This window comes from Lynx canadensis, chromosome C2 (genome assembly GCF_007474595.2).
Source record: "Lynx canadensis isolate LIC74 chromosome C2, mLynCan4.pri.v2, whole genome shotgun sequence".
In the NCBI taxonomy this organism is placed as follows: Eukaryota; Metazoa; Chordata; class Mammalia; order Carnivora; family Felidae; genus Lynx; species Lynx canadensis.
In genome coordinates this window covers 103564579-103584063 of record NC_044311.2, presented here as the reverse complement: position 1 = coordinate 103584063, position 19485 = coordinate 103564579, and the positions used below count along the sequence as shown (strand labels likewise).

Sequence of the window (19485 nt, the reverse complement as noted above, 5' to 3'; positions counted from 1 at the left end):
GATAAAATAATCGCATCACTATCAGAGAAAATCCACCTTTAAATGAAGGTCCTGACATGCCAGTGAAAAGAACAACCTTTGTAAGTACAAAAACTACTAATTTCCTCATAATAAAAAAAATGACTGTTTTTCCATGCTTTTTGGTTAAAATGAACATAAAAATAATTCCTGAGGCAATGTCAAAAAAACCTCCTAAAAAGGAGTATAAAAGACCCTTAGATAATAACAAATTAAAACAACACAAAATGAACAATGGAAAACAAATCACATGTTAAGATTATCCTTTCTTTAGAAGCATATAAACTATGAATTGAATGTTTTTAAAATTATGAAAAAACTTTTGTTAATTCTGTGCCATTTGGATTTCATATACGCACCACAAATCAGAATCTGCTACCTTTGTTCCAAACCCCAGATCAATCTTGCCATATGTAAATTGTTGTTCTATCAGAGTGGTACATTTGACAGTAGTCAGAATTTTTGCAACATGCATTTTTAGAGTATCATCTCCACACAGAGGTAAGTTTTGTTAAGGAATACAAACAAAAAATTTTCAAAAAACCGCTTATATTTGTATAGCACTTTATAGTATTTAGAGTGATTTCATACAAAGTATCTTGTCACTCCACTTCCATACAATTATTATTAGCTCAATGGCAGATTAGGAAACTAGACCTCAGAGAATTTAAGTGACTGGTAAGTGGCAAGAGATGGGACAGAGACCAAAAGTCTGTTACTCTGCCGGATGTTAGTATTAGCAGGTTATCACAATGGTTCAATATTTGCTGAACCAAGGGAAGTTATTTTTTCCTATTTTGTATACTACAAGTTAATTTGAATATCTACATTAAAAAGGGGTCGGCTTTGGCTCAGAATAGTACCAGTTTTGAGGTTTGCATATAACAGCTATCTCTAGGATCAAGCAACATAATCATGTGTCTCTACAGCAGTGGTTTTCAACTTTGGCTGCATGTTAGAATCACCTGGGCAGTTTGAACAATCAATCACAACACCTCCCCCTCCCGCCCCTCCCCAGGGTTTCACATTACTCCAATTAAATTAGAATTGCTGGAAGGAAGTAAGGTTCAGGTGTATTTTTAAAACATTATCCAGGTAATTCTAACACATAGCCAGGGCTGGGAATTACTGCGGTAAAGAAAAATTAAGAAGCAGCAGCTCAGAGAAGAGAGTAAACAGATGTGGAATTTGCTCTAGGGCAGGACAAAGTTGAGCAAATTCTTGTTGTTCTGAGATATAAAAAAGAAAACCTGACCAGGTATAATATAAGAGATATGGTTTAGATATAATGGCTCCTTATTGATAATAAAAAGCATTAATGAAATATTTTAAAAATGGAACTTGGGCTTCATATGGACGTAGAATCAGCTGATCTAAAAGAAAACAGCTAGCACAAGGAAAGACCTAAGAAAAATGCATGCAATATGGAAGTTAGGCAGTGACATTAACTGAACTCAAGCTTTTCTTTTTTAGAAATAAATGAGGGGCGCCTGGGTGGCGCAGTCGGTTAAGCGTCCGACTTCAGCCAGGTCACGATCTCGTGGTCCGGGAGTTCGAGCCCCGCGTCAGGCTCTGGGCTGATGGCTCAGAGCCTGGAGCCTGTTTCCGATTCTGTGTCTCCCTCTCTCTCTGCCCCTCCCCCGTTCATGCTCTGTCTCTCTCTGTCCCAAAAATAAATAAACGTTGAAAAAAAAAAAAATTAAAAAAAAAAAAAAGAAATAAATGAATTTGTCTTGACAACATTTGTCTTTTTTATAACCAAGTGTGATGTCATCTTTATTAAAACATTCCTAGAGACTTTAATTTTCAGTAAAAATTATAATATAAACTAAACTATAATGACTCTACTGATGTTTGTTTATTCTCTGATTTGCTGCTACCAACGGTGGCACCACAAATCACCCAGGGACAGCAATTAGCACTAGAGTAACAGCAGTTCTGTTACTTTAGAATATATCTCCTAATCTCAAATTATGATAAAAATGTCCAAATTAAGTTTAAAAAGTATTCTAAAAATATTATTTAGTTCAAAAGTTTTACAAAGAAAAATAAGGAAAAAATAAAGTCTGGATAACTTTTTTCACACTCCTTATTGAGGATTAGTTCTATAGTTTAAACTTCAGTAATTCTGAATAGATGTAAGCGTGAGAAGTGACAAAATTACAAATAAAGACAAAAATGCAGTAAATGTGATGCTAGAAAAAAATGAGCGGTTAGTTTCCATGTTTTGACAGCAAAGGATATTTAACAAAACTTCAGTGGCCTTGACCATCCTTTCGCATTTTTTTCTTAGTAAAGCTTCATTTAGATTTTGTTCTGTGAATTGAAGTTGATCAAGGATTGTAGGCAGCAGAAGGGTCACAAATCGGTCAGCTGAGGAGCAGTTAGCAGTATCTACAACATCCTGGAGAATTAACCACCACCAATGATTAAAAATCAAAATAAAGATGGAATAAAGAACACAGAGCTAGTCATCACTGAGCTGCAACACTCTCATCACATTTCTTATAATTACTTCAATAGCGATTGACCTGTGTCTCCTATTTAAAATCTACCCAGTTTTGATGGCTATGATGACTTTTTTTCTTAAATGGAACAGTAAGGTTTGGGGTTATTCAACTGTAAACAAGACTTAAAAAAAAATTTTTTTTTTTAATGTTTATTCTTGAGAGAAAGAATGAGTGGGGGAGGGACTGAGAGAGAGAGAATCCCAAGCAGGCTCCAGGCTTTGAGCTGTCAGCATACAGCCTGATGAGGGGCTTGAACTCATGAACCACAAGATCATGACCTAAGCTAAAGTCGGATGTTTAACCAACTGAGCCACCCAGGTGCCCTTCAACTGCAAAGAAGACTTTTAACTAGACTGTATCTGTGATTTCAAAACAAGAATCCTGAATTTGCCAAGTGAAATTACATAATTAAATAACAATCACTGGTCTTAATACTTTACAACCATAAATAATTCCCATCAAGGATCTTGAAAGGCTTTTTAAAATGCTAAAACTGATTAACGGTCAAGAGCAACATAAAACAGAAAGAATAATTTGTGCATAATCTTTGACAAATATATTTAATCACTCATATACATTTTTGTTTGTGGCTAGGATCCAGTCATGAAGGGAAACACTCCAGGAAGATACTGTGTTAGGCAGAATGGTATAAAAACAGGGAAAACAGTAGAGAATGCTAAATGACCTAGATAGTAGAAACTACCAGAATGTAATAGCCTCTACAGAAAGAATTTCTGTCTGTATCCTAAGTGCCTCGCATTGTCTGGCATGTTCCACTCCATCTGAGTGACTGAATCCAATGTTCTTATATTAATCTACTCAAAGGATAATAAAGATGGTCAACAGTATCCACTGAGACGGAGAAGCTGAATGTTACTACTGCAAAAAACATAGTCATACAACAATAAACCATACAAATCTCAGCTAATACCTTTACTTATTACACTGAAAGGAATACATATAAGTTATTTAGTGTGAGAAAAGAAAACACTAATGTCCCTGACTTTGCCCAAAAAAAGGAAATTTAGTAGGTCAATGGTAGGGAGCTTGTTAATTGAAAAGTTTTCATAAAGTATATAAACACTTTGAAATTTACTGTGAATATTTTCGAAAGTAAACTGTTCACTGAGAATCATAAAAATGAAGAGGCATTTTGGTTATCATTATATTACCTCAAATATTTCCTTGAACAAGTCCAAAGCTAAAATAGAACAGTTTTCTGATCCGTCCAGAGGTTGGCTTGACCAACGAAGTAGAGCCACAGTAGGTTCTAAACATTTAGAACGGCTTCCCAGAATGGTGTTGCCAGATGGAGACTGCTCAAATATCATCTGAGTGAGCACATGGCGCAGCTGAGTCACTGAACAGAAGGCAAGAAGTAATTCTAAAACCTGTGCAATATAAAGTCTTCGTTAAATGTCAATTTCATTGGCCTGTAATGCACAAAGCAACCAAATGATGAAGCTGAAAATGATATATTTTTAAAGAAAATATTCTAAAAAATTAAAAACAGCTTCCAATTTTTTTTACTATTCTTTTTCTTTCTTTCTTTTTTATTCATTGGTGCAAAAAGGTGATTTTATTAAAGCAGGGGGACATGTGTGCAAGCAGGGGAGGGACAGAGGGAGAGGGGAGAGAAAGAATCCTAAGCAGGCTCCATACTAGGAGTGAGATCATTACCTGAACCGAAACCTAGAGCCAGACACTTAATTGACTGAGCCACCCAAGCTCCCTGAAATGACCATACTTTTAAGACAGCACTGTATTAATCAGGAGACCATATGCTATGGTTTGGTTTGACACTGTGTTCCAGTCCATCCTTATGACAGTATTGCACTGTTTTAACTATTACAGCTTTACATTAAGTCTTAATATCTGGTAGTGTTAGAAATCCTCCAACTGTATTCACTTTTTCCAGGATGGCCCTGGTTATTTTTGGACTTTTGTATATCCATGTGAATTTTATAATTAGCTTCCCAATTTCCATATACACCAAAGACAAAAGAAATATAAAAACAAAAAAACCCACTAAAGCCTGCTATGATTTTGCAAGTGTTCTAATCTATGAACTTAGTATATCCATATTATTTAGGTCTTTTATAGCTCTCAATGTTTTGAATTTTTTTAAAATATTTATTTATTTTTGAGAGAGAGAGACAGACAGAGCACAAGTGGGGGAGGGGCAGAGAGAGAGGGAGACAGAATCTGAAGCAGGCCCCAGGCTCTGAGCTGCCAGCACAGAGTCCAACACAGGGCTTGAACTCACAAACCATGAGTTCATGAACTGAGTCGAAGTCAGACGCTTAACCTAGTAAGCCACCCACGTGCCCCTATCTCTCAATGTTTTATAATTTCAGAGTAGAGACCTTGTGTGTGTTGTGTTGAATTTATCCCCTAAGCATCTGATGTTTTAAAAAAATCGGAAAATAGGAGTGCATGGGTGGCTCAGTTAAGTGTTCCACTCCTGATTTCAGCTCAGGTGATGATCTGTTTGTGAGATTGAGCCCCATGTCAGGATCTGTGCTGATAGCATGGAGCCTGCTTGGGATTCTTTTGCTCTCCTCCTCTCTGTCCCTCCCTGGCTCACACACAGGTGTGTGCGCTCCTTCTCCCAAAATAAACAAATAAACATTTAAAAAAAAACCCCAGGAAATCGTGTCATTTTTAAAGCTGCATTTTCTATGCAATGTTTTGTACATGTCTTTTGATGAGCTTATGGATATGTCTCTCTTAGCTATGTAGCTTAGGAGTGGAAACACGGTGTCACAGGGTGTATGCATATTCACTAGGCACCGTGAAACAATTTTCCAAGGGGAATGTACCAATGAATGAAGATTTGAGGGTTCTAGGGTATTGGTAATGCTCTATTTTCTGATCTAGGTAATAGTTATATGACTGTGTTCAGTTTGTAAAACTTCAGAGCTGCACATTTAAGATTTTTCTGCACATTACAGTTTTCAAAAATTTAAAACAAAAAAGTTATGTTTTTACAAACCTTTGAAGAAGAATCAGGATCCTTTCCATTAAGAAGACCTAATACTTGATTGAGACATGAAGAAAAGTGCTCATACCTAGTTTAAAATAAAAATATACATCAAATGATAAATATGAAATTGATACATCAAAAAGGACTTATATACAAGACAAATATAAAATTTAAGTGATTTCTTTCATCTATTTATTTTGAGCTTCTAATATAGAACAATCTTTGCAAAATTTATATTTGAATGATACATCCTGTATTTGGGAGAATGACTCTGTCGGAGAGCAATGGTTATATGACTGCTGCAAAGAGTTCAATTAGTCCTTCACAATGGTTATATGACTGTGTTCACTTTGTAAAACTTCAGAGCTGTGCAGTTAAGATTTTTCTGCACATTACAGTTTTCAAAAGTTTAAATATTCAAAAGAATAAAGGCAGACAGAACATATTATGTAATGTAAAATGCAACATTATAATGGAGAAATGTATAGGATGCTGGGAGGATGAGTATCAACCCATACTTGCTGTGGTAGGCCAGATCAGCTGAGGTTTCCCAGACTTGAGTCTCAAAAAACAAACAGGAATTAGACATCAGAAGGGGAAAGTATTCCAGCCTTCCAGCAGAAGTACTTCAGAGGGAATAGCACATGGTTACACAAAAGGCATTTCTAGCAAGTTGGGGATTCTATTTATCGTCTGAAATGCTTAGACAAAAGTACCTACAAAAATGCAAAGACACAGGGATAAGAGGTTACCAGAGAGCAGATTTTTGATGGCTATGCTGGGAACCTGGATATTTACCTTGAATGCAATGGGAGATCACACACTTTAGCATTTTATTTTTTTTAATGTTTATTCATTTTTGAGAGAGTGAGTGAGCGAGCGTAGGGGACAGGCAGAGAGAAAGGGAGACACAGAATCTGAAGCAGGCTCGACGCGGGGCTCAAACTCACGAACCGGGAGATCATGACCTAAGCCGAAGTCAGATGCTTAACCGACTGAGCCACCCAGGCGCCCCAAGAACACAGACTTTAAAGGGGACATATGGTTGAAGGAAAGTTGAATATAAGTAAAGGGAGGCAATAGAATGTGACACATTGAAGAGACAAGACACTTGAAAAAGAGGACAGAATGAGAGTTAATGCACAGAATAACAAGATGTGTGTTTATGAGCGAAACAGAATGACACCAAATAAGAATTGGTATAAACACAAGTAAATTGGTTCAGGAGCAAAAATTCGAAACAATTCCAATCAGGTAGGATTCAGGTTGTTGTTGCTGTTGTTCTGTGAAACAAAGATAAGGTCATCTTCTGAGTGAAAAGTGTCAAGAGGAAAGTAGTAAATATTTGAAAGACCACTGTAGATGGGGTGCCTGGGTGGCTCAGGTGGTTACACATCTGACTTCTGCTCAGGTCGTGATCTTGCAGTTTGTGGGTTCAAGTCCCATGTCAGGCTCTGTGCTCACAGCTCAGAGCCTGGAGCCTGCTCCAGATTCTGTGTCTCCCTCTCTCTCTGCACCTCCCCTGCTCATATTCTGTCTGTCTCTCTCTCTCTCAAAAATAAACATTAAGAAAGAAAGAGAAAAGTCCACTGTAGGAAATGTAAAACAAAGCTGGGAATAAATATGAGAGGTGCTGTCCAGATAGAGATAGTGAGTATATGGGATACAAACTCATAAAGTGTGATTTTCCCAGGTTTTGATTGGGAACCCGGCCATTAGACTTTGGGACAGATTCAGGAATAGTTTGCTAAATGGTATAGCAAATGAACAAGACAACACAATTAAATACAAGTTCCTTTCCAGAGGTGATTCTGGATTCTAGGCTAGACAGAAAATAGATAGTGAAACTGAGAGATTTATGGAAGAAGAGATTAAGCAACCACTTACTAATGTTAAATCAGATTATCTTTTGGTCCTCCTGCAGAGGTATATCCTGTTTACTTAGAAGTTGTTAAATAGGCACTATTTGATGGCCAGAATGGGTATACTGGGAGGACTCTTAGAACAGATAAAGAGAGAACAGGTAAAGGAAGGGCACTCTGGAAGGTTTTCTTATCCACCTATGCTTAAGAAAAAAAAAATGAAATGCTAACATGAATGCTTCTTGGTTCTGAAAAACATCAGTTAACCACATGGATAGTAATCAACCTTGCCCTAGTGGTTAACTTTTTAAATTTTTTAAAATTTAAATGTTTTAATTTATTTTTGAGAGAGAAGCCTAAGTAGGCTCCAGGCTCTAAGCTGTCAGTACAGAGCCAGATGCGGGGCTTGAACTCAAGAACCATGAGATCATGACCTGAGCTGAAGTCAGATGCATAACTGACTGAGCCACCCAGGCGACTCAGCTTTTGTTTTTTCAACTTCTAGATTCTATGTTCCTTAAAATTAGGGACTATGTCTTTATACAACTTCTGGATTCTACATTCCTCAAAGATTAGAGACTAGGTCTTCAAATCCCTGCCTCTGCTAATAATCCCTCCTCCCCCAATACTTAACCACAGGAGGGGCTCAATAATTGTTTTCTCAATTGTGAACGACTAAATGCACTCTGAAGCAATCCCTACAACTTCCTAATTCATGATTCCAAAGTAGCTAAGGCATTGGGAAAATTTAACTTCAGAAATTAAAAGGCCAGGGTGCCTGGGTGGCTCAGTTGGTTAAGCAATGGACTCTGGATTTGGCTCAGGTTAGGATCTCACAGTTGTGTGATCCAGCCCTGCTTTGGGCTCTGTGCTGACAGTGTGGAGCTGGCCTGGGATTCTCTCTCTCCCTCTCTCCTCTCTCTCTCTCTCTCTCTCTCTCTGGCCCTACCCAGCTGTGTACATGCAAGTGCTCTCACTCTCTCTCTCCCTCTCTCAAAAATAAATAAATAAATATTTAAAAAATATTAATGACAGAATCAACATGTAACAAAAAAGATGGGTCTGACTAGCAGTTATTTGAGATGTTTATTTAAGAAAAAAGATATAAAAAGGCCATGAGCTCTTTGGAAAACAGTTGCTAACTGATCTCAAAAGATAAATGATTACATGAAATGTCACTGAGATAGAATGGGCATAAAAAATGTGTTCTCATTTTACCTTAAGACACAACAGAGGCAAACAATAATGTTATCCATTTTTTTTTTTAAATTTTTTTTTTCAACGTTTTTTATTTATTTTTGGGACAGAGCGAGACAGAGCATGAACAGGGGAGGGGCAGAGAGAGAGGGAGACACAGAATCGGAAACAGGCTCCAGGCTCTGAGCCATCAGCCCAGAGCCCGACGCGGGGCTCGAACCCATGGACTGTGAGATCGTGACCTGGCTGAAGTCGGACGCTTAACCGACTGCGCCACCCAGGCGCCCCAATGTTATCCATTTTTATGCAGAAAAGAAAAAAAGGACAAACACACTGACATGAATGTTCTTATGGTAACAGTATTCTTTCAAAGAATTCTAATGTCAAGATTTAAAACTGGTGTTGGAAAAGATTAATCAAGATGTGTACATTTAAGAGAATGAGACTTTATTCATCTAAGAAACACACACACCTGCCCTGTTCTTACACTTTTACATTTCAGGCCCGAAAAGCAAAATGACTGGGAATAAAGCACATCAAAATATTTCAATTCTATTCCTTGTTCATCAGTAGAATCCAAGTTCACTAAATCTGAAAAGGCAGTTTTATTAATAACAAACATATGTTGGTTGAAAAGAAAAAAAAGAAATACCAATAAGTCTTAAAATTTGTCAGAGAGCCATACCTGGTAAGATAATCAGCAATTTTGGGATTCTTAAGGAGATCCATCAATAGATCAACTGAATACTTCCTAGTAAGTGTGCCATCACCGTTTATGAGAATATTAAATATTAGCTGAAAAGTCTGATGAATGTTTCGAGCATGGAACAGCTTAAAAACAAATCAGGAAAACTATATTATACAAAAAATTTAGGTCGACACCATTCTAAAGTTTAACAAAGAGTCTCAATGACTTAAAATATCAGAGAATACAAATTCCAGAACTATTTCACAAATAATAAAAAAATCATATTTACCTTTTCCCCAACCTCTTCATTTAATGTCAAACTGGACAATATTGAAAGTGCAAACACAACCACAGTTAAACTACTATGGGCCAGGAAGCTTATAAGAGTTCGATAAAAAGATTTCACATTATTCTGAGAAAGAAAAAAGTTCAAAAAGATATTAAAACAAAAATTAGTATTATATTTTGGTTTAGGATGTCTATCTTGAACAGAGTAGGTAATCTTTTATTAAACATTATCAAACTTGATAGATCATTCAAAAAGTGAGATGGCACATTTTCCATATTGCTTATAGTAATAAAAACAGGTACAATCTCAGTGGAAAGTTGAGTCCCATGTTAAGATATGGAACTATGAGGAAATGTTTATCTTTCCCAAACACTTCCATGGCTCAAGATAACCTTCTGTCTCCAAAGCACCTCCAGTACATGAACAAATGAGATACTGTTTAATTTAACAACAGGAAACAGGTGATACTGAGTACTGCATAGCAGGGAAACTGTTCACAAACTAAGAATCAAAGAACTTTCTTGATTTAACATATTTCTAACAGTGGTTCAGTTAACCTCATTTGTTCACCTTCAGTGATCACAAGGGCTGGTGAGTACTGCTAGTCATTTATTCATGGATCTTTCTAGCGGAGTTGCCACTAATTTTGTGGAAATAGAAGACTGAGGTAAACGGAATTGCCAGTGATGTGCATCCTTCCTATTAGCACAAAATAATTTAGAATTTCTCTTATTACTTAATACAAGAAATAGTGGGATGCTATAGAGAAGGAAAACTTTTAGTACTCGTTTATTAATACTTATCATCTTAAATACAACATGTGCAAAGGGTGGAATACTTCAAGTTAATTATGTGTCAATGTGATTGTTCCTTAATTCTGATGAGTCAGCTGGATGAGACATGAGAATTCTTGTTAATCTATTTTTAATGAAAAAGATGGATACAATTTTCTTTAAGTTTAGAACCCACCACAAATAAGAAAGATTTTATGCAAAACTTCTTACCAAAGTCTTTATGTATGTTTGAACAGAAAGATTGTGTCGACAAAGATTTGCCAATAATCCTAGACAAGGCATTGTTAACTCATCTTCAGGAGACTGACTGTTGTTTTAAGGAAAATAATAAAAGATAAAAGCATTAAGTTCATTTTAAATTACTCTTTTATAGTAATTCACATTTAAACTCCTTTTTATATGCAAAAACAATGTGAACACAGTCAAGCTTTGAGTAGTATTTGGACCATTTATTTCATGTTTTGAAACTAAATGATCTTATTCAATTGTAGCACAGAAATATGGAAATAACAGAATGACCATGTGCTATCTCATCAGTATATTCTCCTATCAAGATTAAATATAAGCATACAATTTTCAGGGTTGATAGTTTTCTGTCCAAATCAATTCATTTTATAAATTTCTGTTATGAAGACTAAAGCTGCTTTATGCACTTGATCCTTGAAACTATCTAAAAGGAGTAAATAAGAATCAGAGTCTCACTCAATTTAAAAAGCTGGAAAAAATTATCTAAGAAAAACTGAACTATTCCACAGTTTTAGTTTGAAAATAAATCAACAAATTATTTGGTTACATGTTTGGTTGCATACTCACATATGATCTATCAGGAATGTAATTAACTCATCTATATTGGCACCAGAATGGAGAATTTTGATGTTATATGTTAATCTTTGTAGAAGTTGAATGCACTGAGAATAAAAAAAAAATAGTAATAAATATAAACATAAAAACATTTCATATGGACTCCTAATCATATTCTGAATGTGTCACCATTTTAGGAAGCAGAGTTTAGAGCAAGAACTTTTCGATTTCTTAAATGGTTCATTTTTATTTTTAAACATAAAGTAGTGAGACTACTAAGAATTTTAGGGTTCATTTCCTGATTCCACACATTTCCACACAATCTATTTTAAACAGAGCATCTTGTCATCAACCTGGTTCACTTAACCATCTTAAACAAATATGCAAGCTGAAACATATATATTCCATCAATTCTAAGATATATTTTTTCATATTTTTGCCACTTTTAAAACTGCATGTCAGTGTAATTGGTAATGTTTTCCTTTCTTGCAACTGATGGCACTTTAGGTTCAATAAAATATTATCTGTATGAGAACTTCGAGTCTATGCTAAATAACACTAAATCTATAGCTTCAATTTTTTTGTAGAATGTTTCCTCAACAGACTGAGACTAGATGCCAACTCATTTTGCAATTTTAATACGAATAGCTTACATCTCAAAATGCTGACATCTGTGTTTATAAGTCTGTCAAAGCAGTTATAATGTAGATTTGTTTCTCTTCAAAATAATGCTGGATGTGGATAAGCTTCCCTCCTCTAGAAACTTTTAAATTAGTAGTACATGTGTAATCAACCAGCTCTTAAATTTATTAATGGGGAGAACTGGGCCTATTCATGCAGTATTATGCCAGCACATATGCTATAAGCTAGCAATTTACAATAGATACTGTGAATTTTGATCTACAAATAAGGAAGGAAAAAGAAGTATTAAGTGAAAAGTACTGTGTGGGTGTATGTACCTGCAAAAACACTGAATCACCATGGCAAGTGCTGCCCCGACAAACCATTCCTGCCAGCACGCTATTCAGGTTGTATGTGTTCTGAAGACAGTCTCTGGTTTCATTGTCTACAGCTGTAAGTTAAGATAAAATGGCACCAAATATTTAAAAAAAAATTTTTTTTATGTTTTTTAATTTTTTTTTTGAGAGAGAGCAAGCAAGCGAGCGAGCGAGCGAGCGAGCAGGGGAGGGGCTCCCTCTCTCAAGAGGGAGACACAGAATCTGAAGCAGACTCCAGGCTCTGAGCTAGCTGTCAGCACAGAACCTGATGCGGGGCTCGAACTCACAAACCATGAGATCATGACCTGAACCAAAGTCAGACGCTTAACCAACTGAGCCACCCAGGTGCCCCAAAATGGCACCAAATATTTTTATTCATGGTTTTCATGAATAAAAGAGAAATAATCTTTAAGTTTATTTTGTATTAAAGTTACTTATCAAATATGATATGGCTATTTTACTTATAATTACTTTCCAATTCAAAAGTTTAATCAAAGAAATAGTATGAGCTGTAAAAGGGAAGGGAGTATAAGCTTTTCCTTTTCTGTCAATAAACAAATGAGTTTTCTATGTAGACTAATTTAAGGGAAAAACTTGCTTTACATACTTGCAGAAATTTTGCAGTTAAAAGATTATCATCTCAATTTTTCTGTAACTTAAAGCTGCTCTAAGGAATAAAAGTCTATTAACTAAAAAGTAAAACTTAAAAAATAAAAAGACTGTAACTTTAAAAATTTCTAATATATTTAAATGTTGAAAATGACTGCCATTCTCACACAAAAGGTTGGTGGATATTAGAATTAGCATAGCTTTTTTGGAAAGTAATTTAGTAATGATCATCAAATTGAAAAATGACCCGAAAATTCTGAGAATTAACTCAACAGAAATATACTAATATTTGAGCAAAAAATCCATAAAATGTTCATTGCACTATTGATTCTGATAGCAAAAAAAACTTGAAAAAGAGCATACATGAGTTCCCACCATTAGGAGCGTAGCTGAATAAATTATAGTACTCCACAGTGTGGTACAAGGCAGCTATTAGATAACAACATGGAAAGATAGCTAAGATAAGTGAAAAAAAAAGAAAAATCTGATGCTCTACAACACCATTTTTAAAAAAAATAACCAAAATTATCTGTTATAGAATAGAAAAGATCTAGAAAGGGACACCTGGCTCAATCGGTTAGTGCCAGACTTCGCCTCAGGTCATGATCTCATGGTTTGTGAGTTCAAGCCCCGTGTCTGGCTCTGTGCTAACAGCTCAGAGCCTGGAGCCTGCTTCGGATTCTGTGTCTTCCTTTCTCTCTCTGCCCCTTCTCGGCTCACACTTTGTCCCTCTCTCTCAAAAATAAATACACGTTAAAAAAAAAAAAAAATTAAAAAAAAAAGAAAATATCTAGAAAGACACCTGTCAAACTCTTAAGAACGTTATCCACCAATGTAGAAATGATAAGGAGGTGGTGATGAATAAAGACTCATTCTATTTTACTCTGTATCTGTACTAACTTGAGAGATACTGGGCCACAGTGGCTATTTAAATTTAGATTAATTGAAATTAAAGATTTAGTTCTTCAGTGTACTACTCACACTACAAACGCTCAATAGCCTTAATGTGGCTAATGGCTACTATAACAAACAATATACATATAGAATATTTCTATCATCACAGAAAGTCCTACTGGGCATGTTGGTCTATGTTAATATTTTTGGATCACTGAGATTTTTTTTCATAATAAGCATGTATTAATTTTATAATCACACTTAGAATTATCTCCCCTCCACTCGCAAGCACACATTTAAAAAAAAAAAAGTACCCATTAAATGAAAATTTAAAAACTAAAGATAGAAGTAGAAAAAGCAACACCTGCATTTTTACCCTTAGCTCTGAATTCAGTGTAGCCTATCGAAAAAGAGTGATTTTTTTCTATCGCTAGCTATGACTTTTCTGAGTGATGTAGTTAGCCGAGGTAATATGTGCATGTATTTTTTTTTTTTAATTCAAAAGTAGGCCAGCATGTCTCAAGGTATTCTTTTCTGTAGACCACTGAACCTTTGATATGCTTCAGATTCTTTGTTCCAATAATTTTAAGAATAGATGCATACAATATTCTCTTTACAAGGGATCCATAACGCAAAATAGTTTTGAAAGGTCCCACAAGGAAGAAATCTTTTGAATGCGAATCATTCTCCAAAAAATACTGTAACTAAATCCACCTTTTAAAAATATTAAATTCAACATCTTCTAAAAACTGGAAAAGAGAAACTAAATACATTACCTAGTTGAGACAGCAAGCTGATGATACTTAAGACCAGTGGTGCACTTATGCTTGGGTCTTCAAGTAGCTCCACAAGGCAGCTCAAGCATTCACTTGGTAGTATCTGATTTGGTGTAAACAATCGTGTGAGCTTCTGCCCAGAAATTACCTACAAAAGTCATTAAAATGTGTTAGTTAAGATTTGGCAATTTGCATCTCTTCTCCACTTCAAACAAGAACTCAGTTCTTCCAAAGTACCACTGCCTCGCTTTTTCCCAATTTAGAAAAGTCATAAATGCTGTTCCCTCTGCCTGGAAAATTACCCATCTCTTCTCTCACTGGCTAATATAATCATTCAGATCTGAGTTTTAATGCATTTCTGCCTGAAGCTAACCCTCTTCCACCAATTAGGTTAGGTTTGCCTATTACACTATCCCATTGTCTTTTATACTTTTATTTCACAAGCTGGCAAACTTTGACAACCCAGCAATACTTATCCTTACTACACAGAACACTCTATTAAGTCATAGGGTTTAAATCAACACTCTACTACCAACATATTTATTGAGTCAGTAAGTTCCAGTATATGCACTCCACCTATTTTTAAAGGAGACAATGCAAAGTGAAAACCAGCTAAATCCAAAGGCTTACCTATGGGATTAACTATGTGATCACTCCTTTTGTTCCCTCCAAAGACAGTTGCTGAGCCCAGAAGTTAGAGATGACAAAAAAGGAAGTTAAAAAAAAATTATTTTAGGGGCACCTGGGTGGCTCAGTTGGTTAAGCGTCTGACTTCGGCTCAGGTCATGATCTCACAGTTCACGAATTTGAGCCCCACGTGGGGCTCTTTGCTAACAGCTCAGACCCTGGAGCCTGCTTGGGATTCTGCGTCTCCCTCTCTCTCTGACCCTCCCCACTTGCGAGCATGCTCTCACTCTCAAAAATAAATTTTAAAAAAAATTTAGTAAATTATTTCAAGTAGTCAGGTCAGGCACAAATTTTATTTTTGGTTATTCAACTTTTTTACTCCCCTCTTAAAACTCTATAAACCCTCTCCTTTTCCCCCTGAAAAGGTAAAGCTGAGATTGAAGGCCAAAAACAGTTGTCAGCCATGTATTTTCAAAATGCTTTTTGAATGTTATTAAAAGCCTATTGTAAAAATAAGTATCTTTTCTATAAAGATGGAAAAAGTTATTTTAGAATTAGATAAAATCTGTTTTTTAAAAGGTCTAAGCAGGAATCCTTCCTTTCTGTATCTCTCTTTTATTTCCTCACCCAGATGTCAGTTTTTCTTCTAAAGCTTTGCTGATAAGAAAGCTTCAGGGGGTGCCTGGGTGGCGCAGTCGGTTGGGCATCCGACTTCAGCCAGGTCACGATCTCGCGGTCCGTGAGTTCGAGCCCCGCGTCAGGCTCTGGGCTGATGGCTCAGAGCCTGGAGCCTGTTTCCGATTCTGTGTCTCCCTCTCTCTCTGCCCCTCCCCCGTTCATGCTGTCTCTCTCTGTCCCCCAAAAAATAAATAAATGTTGAAAAAAAAAAAAAAAAGAAAGCTTCAGGATATTTATTCCTAAGGAATATTTTTGTTGTTGTTTATTTATTTATTTGAGGGAGAGAGAGTGCACAAGTAGGAGAGAGACAGAGAGAGGGATCCAAGCAGGATGCCCACTGTCAGTGCAGAGCCCAATGCAGGGCTCAGACCCACGAACCCGTGAGATCGTGATCTGAGATGAAGTTGGTTGCTTAATTGACTAAGCCACCCAGGTGCCCCTGAAGAGTTTTAACATTAAAGTAAAAAACAAAAAAAAACACAAAACATTAAAGTAAATCTAAAAAGACAAAAAAATTTGGTAGATATTTGGGGGTAAGGAATCTTCTTATTGCCCTTTTGCTTACTTATATAAAGCTAGCCCTTTAGAAGATAAAGACATTTTCTGCTTTAAAAACTATTTGCCTCAGGACAAGACCTGTATTTCAACAATATAAGTATTCCAACATGTAATATTTATTACAAGGTAAAACGTAAAAACCACTTTACAAATTTTCTTTACTTGGATGTTTTCATGCAAACAGATTTTAGTAATAACTAATTTTAGCACTTACTTTGGCCTAAGCATTGTTCTATGTACATATGTTAATTCTTTTCATCTTCATAAGAACTCTGTTAGGTGCTGTTTTGCAGATGAGTAAACTGAGGCATACACCAAGACGCAGCATAACTGAAATTCATTGTTCCTGAATCCATGCTCATAACCATTATGTAACATTAGCACTACAAAAAACCACCAAAAGTGAGACCAGCCCAGCTCTGCCAATCATAAAAAAATTCAAAGCTCAGGTCCTGCATGGGGCTACAAAGAAAAAATATAGAAGTGCAAAATAGCAGAATCAATCATCTCCTTTCACATGATAGCCACTTCTTTGTATCCTCAGATGTTGCTCTCATGAAGTATGCACAAAGATATTCACCATTAGTATCACCCATCAAAATGGTTAAAATTTACAAATCTGAAAACACTAAGGATCTGTGTGGATGAGCGACAGCAAATTTCACATATTGCTGGTAGGAGGGTAAAAATGGTGCAACCGGTGGAAAACTGCGTGGCAGTTTCAACAAAAAATGAACAAAGATCCACCAAAAGACCTAACAATTCCACTCCTAGGTATCTAAATGAGTGCATATATCTCAAAAAAATATAAAAATGTTTATAACATATTTGCTCTGAATCCTACCCAGAACTGGAAACAACCCAACTGCCCATCATCAGAATGCAAGTAAGCTCTTGCCCATTTATACAGTGGAATTCCTACATAGCAATAAAAAAGAATGAAAGTACTGGCACATGTGCAACATGAATAGATTTTACAGATTTGTAGAGTAGAAGGCAGACACAAAAGTACATATTATAGGAGTCCACTTATCTGAACCTTATGAAATGGGACCACTGAAGAAACCTTATAGGGGACTGGAAATGTTCTGTCATGAAACAAGTGGTACCTACTTGACTATATACGTATGATAAAAACTCAAGCTCTTCACTTAAGATCAGTGCACATTATGTGCTGTATGTATGTTATCTCTCTAAATGGCAAAAGAGTTTTCAGTAAACCCCTTAAAAGTTCCGGAATGCAGTATCAAGCAGTTTCTAAGCCTCAAATTTCTTTGAGTCTCCTTCAATTCACTGCAACATGGCTCTCAGATTCAAGGCATGTTTCTGATTAGTATTTAAAATGATGTACTCCTACTTCTTAAATAAAACTGCTTACTCTGTGGCTTCTGGAGCCCACTATCACATTTTTATATTCTAATTGAGAAGCAAAGCTTTAGCATTTAACAGCTAACACTTTATTCGTTTTGCAGAGATTTGTTGAGGTAATGAATGAAAAAAGAAAATGTACTTAGGAGATGGGCACCTGAAGTGATAAGAAGGAGCATCAGTGAAGCTGGAGGAAACAGGCACATTTAATGCATTCCAGTATCACAACAGTTATCCAGATTGATGTTGCTGTACTATTCACAATAGTCTTTTCGCTCCAGTAGTAATTTGCTAATCTTTGTAATTTAGACTTTATCTCATAAATAGAATAGAATATATTTTAAAATTATGTTCAGTTCTATGTTAACAGAAGCTGTGACAGATAGAATTAAAATAAGCTTTGGCTGAGCTTAATTTTTTTTTTTTATTAAACTGAGGTTATTGTTAGTTGGAATTCTGTGAATGTGCAAGAAATGAGATTAAAAGCCTAAAAACAAATAGGAACACAGAAAGCTGTGAATAAGTGATCTAGCCATAAATTAGTGGGAGCTAACAGAAAAAGTGAAAGCAATTTAGCAATTCAGGTTTGAAAACTGGGAACAGTATATTTTGGTTAAAAAAATTATGATTAGTATTGTGATTGCTTTTTAACCCAAGGAAAGTTAAAATTTTTTTTTTCTTTTTCAAATTCGAGTTCAACATGAGTTATAAGAGAAGCAGCAAGCAATTGGTTCAGATTGTAAGCTGCCTAAGGGACAGGAATAAAACAAGTTTTAATCATCACTCCCTATCACCTTCACTCTCGAGAATTGCTGTGTATTCTGCAAGAGCTCTGTTGCGATGGAAAAACCAAAGAAACGAAGGAAAAGAAAGAGCTCCGAACTTTCTCCTCTACCAATCCCCCAAAGAGCCTAAATCCCCCAACATTTTGTCCCACCCTCCCTCTTCCTAGGACTTTGAATATCAGTCACTCTTCCCTCTAGCTGCAGCCAGCTGAACGCGGATGGACTTGGGCGGAGTTAAGAGTGGGAATTCAACGCTGACTTTCGCCTTCCTTACTAATACAAAAAGAGACCTAAGGGAGCGATGGGCAGACCTTACTTTGCAGGCTGGGGCCGCTACACCCCGGCCGCACCGTGAACTAAGGGTTTCTACAGGGAAGCTTATCTAGTCCCCATCCCGTAGTCCCTCACCTCCAAGTGCCGCAAAAGCTGGGTAGCATTCGCCTCCGACTTAACGGCTTTATACTGACTGATGGTCAGGAGCAAGGACTTCAGGCAGGCGGTGGAGTCCATTGGCACTCGCCACAACCTCACCTGGGGGCCACTACCACCCTGCCGGCACCGGCCTCCAACTTTCGCGGCGCTTTTTTTGATTTTTCAGCCCCACCCCCCTAAGTCCCGATGCTTCCGGTTCCGGTAGCGCTCCGGAAGTCCCTGGGTACCCTGGGAGAGCTGCTGTCAATGAAGAAAGGAGACGCGGGAGGGTCTAGTGGGTCTGTGGGTTCTTCAAGGGGGTTGGAAGCTGTCCTTTCCCGAATTTCTTTACCCATTCCCTCAACCCACCGTCGCTTCGAAAAGCCGCGAGCTTTCAACTTCGAGATCCCGTGGAGACGATAAATCTCGCGAGAAATGCGATTGCGACTCAATTTGCGAAGGGGCGGTTAGGCGCAGGGGGTCCGTGTTCATTAGAGCTCTCAGTTTTCGTTTGCTTCTTCGGCCTTCACGCTGGATGGCCGGTTTTTCTTTGTGCATGAACCTCTGCCTGAGAAATGGTCGCTTCCCCGTAGTCTAGACACGGTGAGGAGCTCTGAGGAGAATCTTGGCCTCTAG

At 36.8% G+C, this 19485-nt stretch overlaps 2 protein-coding genes across 2 annotated transcripts in view; one reads left to right on the top strand and one right to left on the bottom strand.

Moving 5' to 3' along the window:
* The window catches only part of CIP2A (cellular inhibitor of PP2A), a 33338-nt gene extending 14348 nt beyond the window's left edge, over positions 1-18990 (bottom strand). The window contains exons 1-11 of the mRNA XM_030330447.1: positions 18847-18990; positions 14423-14570; positions 12105-12217; positions 11158-11252; positions 10555-10651; positions 9551-9673; positions 9259-9404; positions 5524-5599; positions 3701-3919; positions 2263-2422; positions 378-519 (exon numbers count right to left, since the gene is read on the bottom strand). Coding sequence (XP_030186307.1) covers positions 378-519; positions 2263-2422; positions 3701-3919; positions 5524-5599; positions 9259-9404; positions 9551-9673; positions 10555-10651; positions 11158-11252; positions 12105-12217; positions 14423-14570; positions 18847-18948 — 1421 coding nt within the window. The 5' untranslated portion in view covers positions 18949-18990. The remainder of the gene's footprint in view (positions 1-377; positions 520-2262; positions 2423-3700; positions 3920-5523; positions 5600-9258; positions 9405-9550; positions 9674-10554; positions 10652-11157; positions 11253-12104; positions 12218-14422; positions 14571-18846) is intronic.
* A 143-nt stretch (positions 18991-19133) lies between these two features.
* Positions 19134-19485, top strand: part of DZIP3 (DAZ interacting zinc finger protein 3) — a 98339-nt gene continuing 97987 nt past the window's right edge. Inside the window, exon 1 of the mRNA XM_030329709.1 lies at positions 19134-19452. The gene's annotated coding sequence lies outside the window, so the exon portion shown is untranslated. The remainder of the gene's footprint in view (positions 19453-19485) is intronic.